Below are 13,265 nucleotides of genomic sequence, written 5' to 3' on the forward strand. Positions count from 1 at the left end.
TAAACATATAAGACTGTGGGATCCAGCAGAGCGATCTGGGCTCGAGGACACATCAATGGGGAGCACCTAGAAAAATAGTTTTCAGCTTTAGCTTAAACTAACAAATTAAAAAATCTAACCAAATGAGTTTACATTTTTGTATATTTGCATTGCAAAGAAAACGCCCAAAAAAGTTTTTTTTTTTTTTTAAAGAATGAAATGAAAGAATTCGAATTCACAGAAAAAAACAAAAAACTGACCCAAAACTATTTTTTTTTGCGTAATACAGTGTGACAGGCAAGAGATAGAGATAGTGGTACCAGGGGTGCAGTGGGAATCGATTAGCGACTTGTTGAGACATCGTTTCTGATTTCGGCACTTAGAAAAACAATCACCATGAATTCCGCGTCATTATTTAATATTGAACAAAATTTACAAAGCCATTCAAACAGTCATCATTTTTAATCAATTTATATGTAGTTTTTTTGCCTTTTTTAAATCATCTTGTGTTTTTGTCGTTTTTTTTATAACTCCAAAAATCGAGAATATTCAAAATACACTTTTAACTTCACTTCGTTCTGTCAGTATTTACAAATATATACAGGAAAAAAGGTACAGCCACAGCCTGTATCCCACCCCCTCCCCCAACACCAGAGCAACAGTGGTAGTTCTCAATGAGTAATAAAAATCTTAGAATATTGTACACTTTTTAATAATTTTCCTTTACTACACCCTCACCGCACCCCCCCATCCCACAAACACAAACACATTCTCCGACCCCCCCATCCCACCATCATTAATGGGGGTCCACTAAGCCCTACGTAGACCCCGACCTGAACCACACCGAACGCCGTACCCCTTCCTAATATCTATAGAAGGGATGTGGGCGGGGTCGATCATTGACCCCTCCCCTTTCCTTTCTCCTGTAATATGGACATGATGTGGTCAATCTCCCCCTCCTCCTATCATATGGATGTGCTGCTTGCGGGGTCAACCCCCCCTTTCTCATATGGAGGTGCTGTGGGCGGGGTCAATGGCTTCGGGTATGGGTCCTCCGGAGACTCCCTGGTAGGACATTGGCATGGGATTCTTGCCGGGGCTCTGGCGGAACAACCCCCCGTTGGGCGCCCTGTGTTTGCACTGCATGGTGCCGCTGATGGATGTGCTGCTGAGAGGGTGATGCGTGGGCGGCCCCAGCGTGGAGCTGCCAGGGAGCAGCGCCTGGGAGTGGCCCACTGTCCGGCCCAGCGTGCCCCCCCCATGGTGAGGGTGAGGGAGGCTGTGGGGCAGCGACAGCGACGGAGGCAGCTGAGGGCCCCCCTCCCCCCCGGGGAGGTAGGTGGTCACAGAGAGGCCCGAGGACGGATAGTCCCGCATGGACTCCCTCCCTCCCACCCTCAGCGAGGAGCAGGCCGGGCCGGGCTGCATGCTGCCGATGTCCAACGCAGAGATCTCGATAGAGTGGCCGGGGATCTGCTTGTGGGCAAGGTCCTCGTCCAAAAGACTGTTCATACGACGGTGCACCTGTTCCAGGTTCACCTCCTTGTCCTACAAGAGGAGGAGGAGGAAGGAGTTGTGGTGGTACAGAGAGAGAGAGAGAGAGAGAGAGTGAGGGATGGCAGGGGGGTGGTAGGGATAGGAGGTGTGGAGGGAGAGAAGGAGGGACACAGAGGCTGAGATTGGCGTGAGGCCGGATTCTCAGATTATCTCAGGTCTTTCGCATTCTTAACTTTTGTGCCCCCCCTCCCCTTTTCTAATGTGTTGATGAAGATGTTGTGTTCACCCTTTTTTCCAAAACTTTCAGTATGCTCTTTGATTAAGGGCTTCAGTCATGCTTGTCATTGGTTTGTTTGCAAAAATGAGGGGACTCAAATGGTTTAGAAAGACAGCTTTATGCACTCATTGAAATCAAACTTGGTCAGTGACAAGAAGAGGCGGGCTCAAGTCATAAGTCCACTAAATACTTTGCGACTTGTGGGACTTAATTATTAAACTGATAACGGCCACCTAATGCAGAGCTTGGGTAAAATGAAGCACGGAAATTAAAAATGCAATCAACCTTAAAAAAATATTTTGAGATTAAGATTGAGTGTTGTCGGCTGAAGTGTAAGGTCACCATGCCAACGTTTTACTATTAGATTGGGTTGGTTAGTGTTGTGGTCCACTGACCACAACACTAGCATGGCAAGGAGCTAGACCGACATCCAATCATCACAATATTGTTCCAAGCGCGCACTCACATTTTGGTTTACTCCATGAACATAAGACACGCTCAACATGTCTAATGTATCTAATTAAACATAAAACATAAAACGAACAGACATGTAATTTGCATCATCGGGTCTCAAGTCAAGTCCCAAGTTTTTACCTTCCAAATCTATTATGAGTAACAAGGCCGATCTTTTATCTGCAAGTTACAAGCCCTCGAAACAGTGGCCTTGGTGGATTTCAGTCCATGACACAAGTACTCGAGTTAACATCTCTGAGAAGTGGGCTGGATATTTTTAGAAAAGGCAATTATCGTAGCCCAACATAGGGTTTGTTTTTCAATGTATATTCTTCCATTATAAATCCATTTATTTTCTTATCTCCATTAATCCAGGATAGATTTAGCCCTCTGCGCTGCATTGACCTCGAAGCGGGCAACGATGTAATGAAAACCACAAGCATGCTGACCAAGCATCGCTATATGCCTGCGGTCACACACACACACACACTTGTTGGGCTTTAATAGACAACAGAGAGGTTCCTTGTGGAACTACTTCGAAACATGAAGTAATCGGAAGCTGATGACAAAGGGGGGGATTTTCCAAGCCTGGGAACATGACTTGCATAGCAAGTGGCGGCACAAGGACTGTCCTTAGGGGAAGCTCAGTGCACAGAAGCTCTGTGAACCCCCTTCAATGACACTGCTGATGCTCATTTTGTATGCAGCTACAATGCAGTATGCAATCTGTGTTGGTTAGCAAGTAGAGGAGGTAGATAGATAAGAATATTATCATCCGGTTTTGATTAAATGTGTGCTTACAACAAAGTGCTTAAAAAGCGTGTAGTCTGGCTTGGCTCTGACATTGCCTCATTCAAGTTAGAAAACCATGATAGGCGTGATCCTAATAATGTTGAGATAGCTACTAGTTCTAGAAATTCAGATGGCACATGTCTACCAAATAATCAATCACTCCATCAATCCATCAATTTTGCCCAAAATACATTGGAAATAGGTTGAGGCAGTAGTGGCTAGGAATGCTAAAGATGCTCTAGCTTAACACATGTGTTATTGACGTATTAGTTTGTCTGAGAATATAATCGAGTCAGTCCCGGCAAGACTAGATGGTTAACAATCTAGCTAAATATATTGATCTAGCTAGGATACACTAATGCGATATACATCTTCTTTTTTTTTTGTTAGTTCATGGCGGAAAATTTGGTTTGAACTGTGGAACACATTAAACAGATATGAGTGAAAATGTGACACGTTACTCCCACTCTGCCGCCACCTTCATATTATTCCAATAACAATTTTCTTTTTTAATCATGCACACAAAACTGTTCAAACAATAAACTGAAATCTAAATGCAATGTGTTTCTTTTAATGACTTCCTTTAAGTAGCGTAATCTAAACAAATAAATGGTTTTGATCAAAAGTGCGGCTTGACAGAAATGTAAATCAAACAAGTTGACAATATTATGGCAGATTTTCAAAGCAATCCTACTGCAATGTTTATATCATCCATATTCTAAAGCAAACTATTCAGAATTGAAATAGCACTTAACCTACGTTAACAAACATCTCTGATTGAGTGGTAAATTCTCATTTTATGTAGTATTGGGGGACACTACTTGATTACAATATAAAATAAGTATACAGACATACACTACTTAACCATTATCCTAGAGATCTCTTCAAGAGGAAACGTATAGTTCTGGTATATACACACAGATTTCTTCAGGAAAATGTTTTTGTTGAAAAATGTTTGTATTTATTTATTTTATTTAGATAAACAATGCCAGCATGTAAAAGTAGCATTTGTAGTCATATTTAAGATAATATTAAAGATACATACTAGAATATTATATATATGTAGAAATTAAAAGGCAATTGTTAAATCAACTGTGCTTTTGACCATGTATAGATATATACATAACAATATATATCTATAAGTGAGGTATGCGCTTGTGCCATGCATTAAAACGGTGGACCATAGACTTAAAGGATTGTGGTTAATGGGATATGCAAGATTAGTAGATGGCTTGGGAGTTTTCCCTCAAGAGCTTGCTTGGAGCATCATAAACTACCAAGGCAAGGTGTACAATAATACATACAGATATTCATAATATGTACCAAAATGTCTCTTGATATGGAGATGTTGAAACCATGACTCGACTTATTTATATTTCTGGCAAATAAAGCAACTAATGAAGTTACTTATGTGGGGCATCTTTGTTCTTTCTCTCATAAAAGAATACATAAAGTTAACAAACTTAAAACACAAACATATTGGATCAAAAGTGTCTACAGACGGGTCTATTCTGACCTGTATCAATAGCTTCTGCTTCATCCCAGCCTCTCTCTCTCTCTGTCCAAATGTCTCTCCTTCCCTCCGATGAAGCAGTTGTAATGTCATTATATGTCAATGGACCAGAAACCCTTGCCAGTCTGTAATCCTTAGCAACCTGCACGAAATCACAGACAGTCAAGTGTAAATAATGCGTCAAATAAAAGGATAGATAGACAAGATAGGAAGAAGAAATAGAGAAAGAGGTCAAATGGGTGTCCAGATTGACATATAAATTGAAGAGGTGACAGTTGTAATACTAGGGATTGTGGTCCGGGGTGTATTGTGAGAGACAGGCATTATTACAAGAGTGATAGACCCCGTGCATGTTAGACTACGCTGTTTGCTCACACTGTAGTTTAGGGATCCAAGTCAAGCCTTTTTCTGTTTTATTGAATGTGATGAAGCGATAAAGCCTTTACATCCCGCTCTAAATGGTCTGTGCCCCTAGACCTGATGATAGAGTTGATAACTGCAGCGGGAAACTGACACTTTTATTTTGTGGTCGATGACAACTACACAATTTAGGTCTTATGTTAGTAATATAAACTATCTAGAGACTGAAGCTGTGGGGTATTTTTCAAATGGGAAGCTAAAATTCATTTTCTTGTATTTCTTTTTTGTTGTTGTATCTAATTGCCATTCGTGATAATGAACTCTGACAAGAAATTAAATTAAAGTATGACCCTTATAATCAATTCCTGAGGATAAGATGATAACAAGTATTATTAGAAGCTCTGGTGGTAGGTTGGAGGCCTAGGACACAGTCTTGGTGAAATAAAATACACTGGGAAAAATATTCAAGTAAAATAAAACCAGTCTTGCAAAGAAATATTGCATCTTCAGGCTTTTAGGTAACATTTACTTAATGAAATGCGAGAGGTAGTGGTCGGCTATCGGTTTTGTTAGAAGATGTTGTCAGATTTTAATGGATTACTGTAGTCAGGTATATTTTCTCGGAGGGCAATGCGGTCACAAACAGAGAACCACAGACACAAGGGATTTATACCTTCTAAAAAAAAGAGCAATATTATTAAAATGCTTATTTCTAAAGGTTTGATCCAGGCCAGAGTATCTTGTTTTTTGTCTTAACGTGGGGCAACAACCAACAAAACGATCACCACTATTAAAAGGGGTTGCCAGTTAACACTGCTATTCTTTTCTCTCCCTAAAGATAATTTGAATCTTCTCGGGGATCCCTTCTGCTCAGGAAATGACCCAAAGCCTCACTGCAGAAAATACACCATACACCAAAATACCCATTGCAATAATTTGATCTTGTGGGCTTGATGGCACTTGGTGCTTTGGGGAGTTATTTAGCAAGAAGCCTGGGATGGGTTCTCTGCACTTCATGTGGGGATATGCGGGGTGGACAATCTGACACCGTTGGCTGATTTGAATTCATTTTCTTCTGAGCCAATAGAAGTGTCAAGCTACTGAAGATGCGCATTGAGGTAAATAAAAGTGAAAAAACAGTAAAAAAAACATAAATCGTAAAAGTTAATTAATTGCGTTGGGTGGAATATTAAGGGTAATGGTTTCAATGGTTGATGCTTTAATGTATGTTTTGAGCAAACAACCGATGCAATATAAAGTATTATGAATGGGTATGGGTGAGCTTGGAAAATAAAAAAATGAACACAAAAAAAGGATAATTAAGAGACCAAATTTGATTTCAATCTCTGGCTGATAGGGTGATTTATCTCACCAAAGCTATCCCATCTATCCCCCCCTTTGACCCTCCAACCCTCCCCTGAGCTCCTGACCCCCCTGCACCCTGTCCTACAGCTGGGTGTACTGAAGCTCTACTAAGTCGGGGCTCGCGTCTGTGGCTGGATCCTTAAAGTAGAGTGTGGCAGTGTCCTCCCCCCGCTGGCCTGTCCGACGGACCCTGTGCTCGGTCACCTCTTTGGGCTGCTCCCTGCGGCACCGGTTGCCGTTCCACCACGTCTCCATGCCCGCCACAAGGCAGGCCAGCAGCAGGCCGGCGGCCAGGATGCAGAAGACGCCGGCGAAGCTGTGCAGCTTGAGGGAGCGGCCGTCGGGCTGGGCGCTGGCGTGGCGGTTCAGGTCGCAGCGGCCCATGCGCGGCCACCACTTCTGCTTCAGGATGTCCAGGTCGCCCTTCTCCTGGAGCTCCAGGATCCTGGAGGAGGAGAGAGGGACGGGAGAGGGATGGAAGGATGGAGAGAGGGAAAGGCGGTTTGAGTGAGGATGAACACTGGAAGCATTCCATCACTATTCGAGGTCGCACAAACTATTGGTCTTGCAGCAAGTGCTTGAGAGACCATTGCAAGACCATTAGTTACTTTCGCATGGCAAAGTAAAGAAGCATTTCTCCAACATTACTTTTAAATCGAAGACTGTGGAGATTTTGGCAAGAAGTCAACATTAGAGTAAACGCTGAACAGTTGAGAGATCATTATTGTTATTTTCTAAAAACATGAATGCAAGTAATGTTGGAGAAAGTACGACTTAATAAAAAAATAAAAAACATATCCAATCTTGTTCTTGACGGTATAATAAATGATATGAATAGCTATACTAATGGGTTGCGGATTTGGTTCTGATGAGTTATTGAAAACATGGTTGATTCCAGCAAGTGAAGGAAGGTTTGACCTTAACATTTTAAAAGGGCTCAAAGTCATAACACTGTCCTTCTATTGAAATATCCCTTATTAAAACCCCACTTTGGGCCTAACTTATTTTTCTTCTGCATAAATGAGCAACAGAAGTTTTCGAATACCTTGAATGGAACGGTGATTAAATAACGGTCACAAGTGCCCCAACGGTCATGGGAAAAAGGGATTAATTGGAGGAGATAATGGCTTTTATAATTCTTTACAGCATACAATAGCCCAGCCCTCCATTTAACACCAGCAAGGGTATCACGGCATGTCCCTCAGTGGGTGCCACTGGAAGGCTTTCACTGGCCTGAATCCAAACGCAAAGAAGAAAAATAGATAGATAATAACCCCAACCGTTTAGTGAGTCGCAACACCAAAAATCAATCCAATCCCACTAACAAACAGATTTAAGAACATGGCCAATCAACTAGGAAAGCTTTACAAGGGAGTAGCTAACAGCCCCAGAGAGACTCCCCCATAGTGGGGGGGTTGCACACATATATCCATGAGATATCCAATAACGTACGTAGGGAAAGGCTATTTAATAAAAATAATCACAGTGAAGTGAGATGAAGCTTGGCAGAAGTAAGGTGTTGTGAGCCGCTATATGTGGTGCATCACCACGGGAGGTGTGGAGGGCTGACTGCTCCGGAGCCCCCCCCCCCCCAATTGTGTTCCTCTATTGGGTAGGCAAACCCCTTCCCACAGGAGCCTGGTGTTCATCTGTGAGACGGATCTGTGAGCTTTTGTTTGATAGAATTATGTAGCCTTATTCCATAATTTCAGGTCTATGCTTTAGTTATTATAGATTACATTATACTTTTATCCCTTTATATTAATTCAAAATACATGCTAGGACAGGCTAGCCTCTAGGGCGACAAACACAGTGCTTCAACATCTCACAGCCACCGTCAGACTCCAGCAGAGTAGCTGATCTGCAATTAGGGTTCAGAGCAAGTGATTAGCAAGCTCACCAAAGTGTGCATCAAACAATCTGCAGGCAGGGGAGGACTCCCCAAGGGGATGGCAGAACGTTGACGATTAACAAAGAGGTGCTCTGATTTAGTGATGGAACAGCCTAATGTACCATGATGATGTTATTGATGATATCAAATAGATTACATCAATTACATGAGTTGCAAGTCACTGTGTTGTACTGTACTGTCGATGTATGTACAGAAAATAACTGAATTCAAGAAACCTTAAAATCATGGAATTCTTAGGTTGCTATTGAATTTGTGTCATGCTAGGCTTGCTGATTTTACGATTAATATGCAACATGCACACAGGGGGGGGACATTATTTTGGGAGTAATAATTCTGGAGGCCTGTGATTCTGAGATTAATATGTATATTATGTAAGCTATGTATGTAAACATTTTGTGGTAATCTGACCCACAAAAAAGAAAACACTACATCATTCTACAAGATAGGACTGAAATAATACCATGATAAAACAACACCTTGCCTCGACACATCTCAAGGGTGCTTTTATTTTGGCGGTCTTACTTCTGGGAGAAGAGGTCTCGGTAGGGGCTGCCGTGCTGCATTGCGATGCCGTAGCCCTTGCTACTCATGCCGTTGCCCGTCACTGTGACCGTACACTCGTCGTCGGTCAACGCGGCGTACTCCAGGACGGCCATGTCCCACAGAAAGGCGTAGGTCGTCTTCTTCGCCTGACGATGAGGGTGTGGGTGGATAAGAAGAAAAAGCAGAACCTTGACCACCATGACCCGTCAAATGGTGCTTCTGTACAACAGAGTTTACCACCTGATTTCAAGACTTCTCAAAGTGAAACGGTCAGGACAATGACCATTGAACATTTCATCATCTATTCAAATCTCTGAAACTTCAAAGTAGCTTTAAATATTAAAAGTGAAAAACGTCAGGGAGCCATAAACTGCAGGCCATTGTTTCTCCATTCATTTCACTCTTGTCTCGAAGATTTCAAATGATGGTGTTGTAAAACGTAATGTATTTTATGATGCTAACATAATTAAGAACTTGAATTTAAATGTAGTCTACTTGGCAAGATAACTGGAATAAGCCTTTGATTTTATACATATTTTTAACCCAAGGACAAAATAGCAATGAAATAAATAGCGAAGGTCCCTCCAGGTATACTAGATGTGTTTTTTCAAATGGAAACACGCATAACTGTGGGTCTGTAAGACGTACAGCCTTGTACAAACAACTTGTTTATGTCAATCCTAGTGGGTTTCCCTGTGTTCACCAATCGCTTTCTTTATTCCCTTTGAGGAGGCAAAAGAGCAACTCGAAAATGCATTTCCTGCAGACGATGCATTGAGTCCTTAGTGCAGAGTGAGGCAAAATATATGTTTAAGTAAAGGCAGATGTAAAGAAATGTGGAATGGCCTAAGTCAAGTGAAAAGTCTTCAACAGAGTTCAAAAGGGTAAATGGAGTCAACAATGTAAACATGCACACAATTAAAAAAGTGTAAAATGGTTGGAAACAAATAAAGTGAAGAGTTTTTATTTGAATTGAGTTTTTTTAAATACTTGAAGATACAAATGTGTTTATTTGTTAAATGTTTGAACGGACGGTTAACGGTTAAAAATCAACCAAGTTACGAAGTCTGAAGTAGTTGAAGTGTCAGAGAATAAAGTAGAATATCTTAAAAAGTTTTAAATATTTAAAACAAATGTTATAGATGTGCGTGATTCTAAGGAATGGAATGGAGTCTCTAGGTGAAAAATTGTGGAAGGAGTAGGGTCCCAAAGTTTCTAGAGAACAATAGCGCTGCATGCAGCACTCACCTAACTACAAAGAGCAAGCTCTCTATCTCTCCCACTCTCTCTCAATGCCGTAACTAAGCTAGCTCTTGCATTTGTGGTTTTGACATATACATAACTAGGGTGCACTTTACTATCTGCGCAAACCCCTTCTAAAGCTCTCTCTCTCTCTCTCGCGCTCTCTCTCTCTCTCTCTCTCTCTCTCTCTCTCTCTCTCTCTCTCTCTCTCTCTCTCTCTCTCTCTCTCTCTCTCTCTCTCTCTCTCTCTCTCTGTCGTAACTAACATTCTTCACATTATATTTGTAATCTATACCCTTTCACTGGATAAAGCTAATAAATGCGGCTGTACCTTTTTCAGCCAGGCATTACGTTAATAAAAATAATAAATAATAATAATGCGATTTATAAATGTAATTTCTATAGCATTAATTGGTCCAAGGGTGCTTTGACATAACAGTATATTAATACAGGAACAGAAACAATATAGTGACAATTGGTCTGGGCAGCTGTGGGCCGTGTCTGAGGACCACAGATTCTGAGATGGGGTATCTGAGGAAAATAATTCTGATAGATACTGGGGGCAAGGGCATGGACAGATTTGTAGGTGAAGAGGAGGATATGTAGATGGTGCGGGACCTGGAGCCAGTGGGGATGATGAGGGTGGGCTGTGCTGCAGGGCTTGGTGCCACTAAGTCACAACTCATCGGTGCAGGTAAAGATCTGGTTTGGTTGCGGTGTTAGCGCTAAGTGGCACTGTTCTAACCCCGCAGTGAGGACGTTTCTGAAAGCTGGCAGCTGAGTTTAAAACATTAGGGAGCCTATCCAGGACTTTGCTTGGAACTATGAACAGGACTTTGTTGACATTGGTTGAGGGTCACAGCAACAGTGTCTGGGAGGGATAGCCGGATGTTGAGATGTTTTTGAGGTGGAAAAAGCAGATTTGAAGATGGATATGGTGTGGAGCTGATTTGACAGGTTCCAAAAGGTTGCGGAGGGGAATGTCCTGTGAATCTGCTACCATGTTTCTATTAATCTATTTTATATATTGTCTCTTTGTTTTGTTCTCTTATTTTATTCACTATTCTGTTTTTCTATACTTATTTTTATGTACTATTCCATCAACCTGCCCAGGGACTACAGTCGGAAAATAGAAATCTGCTAGAACCTGGCACAATGCATATTCGCTGTTGCACAAGATTAATGTCTTAGTGTGCAATGTCTCTCTCTTGAATTAACTAAATTACAATACAGAACCAGGGCTGCTGCACTCCCTGCCTTGAGTTCCTGTATGAGATGGTACGTTCGGCCGCTGCGCGGGGACAAGCAGAGGGACCCTAAGATGAATGGCGTGATGGTCGGACAGCACAGATAGGAGGGGATTATACCAGTGGAGCCCTCCCGGGTTGGACCTCTGGCGTGCGGGAGACATTCAACATGCTGTGGGATTTTAAGGCAGTCCAGCAGACATCTCCGATTAGAAGTGAGGATAATGTAGCAAACACAGATGGGTAGCTTGGACATGAATGTAGCCAAGGATTTTGGGGGGCTGCATACCAGGAAAAGCTGAAGCTGTGAGGACTTAGCCAGGATTTCAGCTTGGTGTATAACGGCAGGCCTACCGCCACATCCCACTGGGAGAGCCCTCCTTCATGAACACACAGCCTGGGTCACAAATTCCGGTCGATTTTGCCATGTCTTAGTCTGGCATAGAAAGCCAATTTTCCCCTTAAGTCCCCTTAATTACCCTATATAGCACTAGATTCAAGCAAATACAAAAAATAAGACAATTAAATGGAGTAACAGGGGTGGTCTAGACTGAGTCAGTAATATACTAGCAAGGTTTTACTAATACTAGGGGACTTGCCCTCAGCCGGTCTCTGTTGGTGCCAATTAATGAGCGTCTCATCTTCCCTTCCTTTGTTTATCCCTTCTGCACTCCATACCCCATCTTTATTTTATTCTTGTTGTACACCGAAGATTCTAAGTCGTCCTTTTATTCCATTCAAATGCTAATTATCTTGTTTGTCTTTTTGATCTTGATGCTATTATAACGTTTTAATGGCCTGCAGACTCATATGCGAGATAGTGCAGGATGATCTTTGTTTACTCCAGAAAATGGTACCTTATTCTAGGTAGCAGCGAGGGGAGAGACAGAGATCGGGTTCTGGTTACCAAATAAGCAGTTGGTTATTTGGGAATGAATTTGACCAGAGATTTTAGAAAACACTAATTATTGTTGTGTATCAAAGAGAAAGTACTTGCAATAACGTATGAATTCGGTCACACACAGAATTCGGAGTCACACACGCACACACACACACACACACACACACAAACTCACACACATTTTTCCCCTCATACATTGCACAAACACATACACACACACACACACACACACACACACACACACACACACACACACACACACACACACACACACACAACCCCCCCCCCCCCACCTTGCGGATGCCCTCCGAGGGGCTGGACACGGAGAAGTCCAGGCCGCTGTTCCCGCTGATGGTCCTCCAGAGCTCTGCGTAGGTGCTGTCCTGCTCCAGGGGGTTGGTCCCCTTGTTCTTGAAGTAGTCGTACACGGCTGAGTCCCGCACCGTGCCGTAGTCCACCTCCATCTGCCGGGACAAGTCCTGGAACGACCTGAGAGGGCGGGGAGAAACCAAACACACACACACACACGCACATACACAAGCAGAACAATGATACCTTCTTCTTACAGTTGACAGGGGAGCTGAGTATTTTCTTTCTCTCTTTGAATATTTAAACATTGAAGTTTACCGCATGCTTTTAAAGATTCATTTTGGCACACCCATCTCAGAGTAGAGGAAACCCTTCTGCAACAAACGGTTACAAGCCCTAGGCAGCGTTGTGTTGAACGTGAATGGACTTCCTGTGTGCTGCTACGCAACTCAGTGACGGGTGCGTGCAAGGTGTTGGGGACGCGTGCCTGGTCCGCAGAACCTCATTGCTGTTGGATCGATATATTGGAGGATCATGAATGCCACTAGACTATATATACAAGACTAGATATTCGACATTAAGACAACACAGGATGGTAAGGGCAGGGTGTGTGATCAGCGTTCATACCGGGTTTGAACCCTAATGTACGCAGGCTCAACTGTAGACATCCTTTAGCAAGAGGCCCTAACCCTCTTCCGGCCTTATAAGGACCAGTATCTTAAACCCAATTTAAGTCTTAAAAGTGACTTTAAAGGGAAACTTCACCCATTTCCATTAAGATTTGTATCGTTATAAACCCACTCATATTTTTGAATGGTCGTGCATCATTTCCTTATTTTCTAGAGGGACTGGAGAGATCCGTATCGATCTCCAAC

General features: G+C 42.5%; 1 protein-coding gene across 1 annotated transcript in view; it reads right to left on the bottom strand.

Moving 5' to 3' along the window:
• Nucleotides 1-806: 806 nt before the first annotated feature.
• The window catches only part of LOC130371465 (glutamate receptor ionotropic, delta-1-like), a 660,658-nt gene continuing 648,199 nt past the window's right edge, over nucleotides 807-13,265 (bottom strand). Inside the window, exons 14-18 of the mRNA XM_056577249.1 lie at nucleotides 12,375-12,570; nucleotides 8,671-8,837; nucleotides 6,441-6,681; nucleotides 1,296-1,527; nucleotides 807-1,214 (exon numbers count right to left, since the gene is read on the bottom strand). Of these exons, the coding sequence (XP_056433224.1) occupies nucleotides 985-1,214; nucleotides 1,296-1,527; nucleotides 6,441-6,681; nucleotides 8,671-8,837; nucleotides 12,375-12,570 (1,066 nt within the window). The 3' untranslated portion in view covers nucleotides 807-984. The remainder of the gene's footprint in view (nucleotides 1,215-1,295; nucleotides 1,528-6,440; nucleotides 6,682-8,670; nucleotides 8,838-12,374; nucleotides 12,571-13,265) is intronic.

The sequence above is a fragment of the Gadus chalcogrammus genome, chromosome 18, assembly GCF_026213295.1.
Source record: "Gadus chalcogrammus isolate NIFS_2021 chromosome 18, NIFS_Gcha_1.0, whole genome shotgun sequence".
Taxonomy (NCBI): Eukaryota; Metazoa; Chordata; class Actinopteri; order Gadiformes; family Gadidae; genus Gadus; species Gadus chalcogrammus.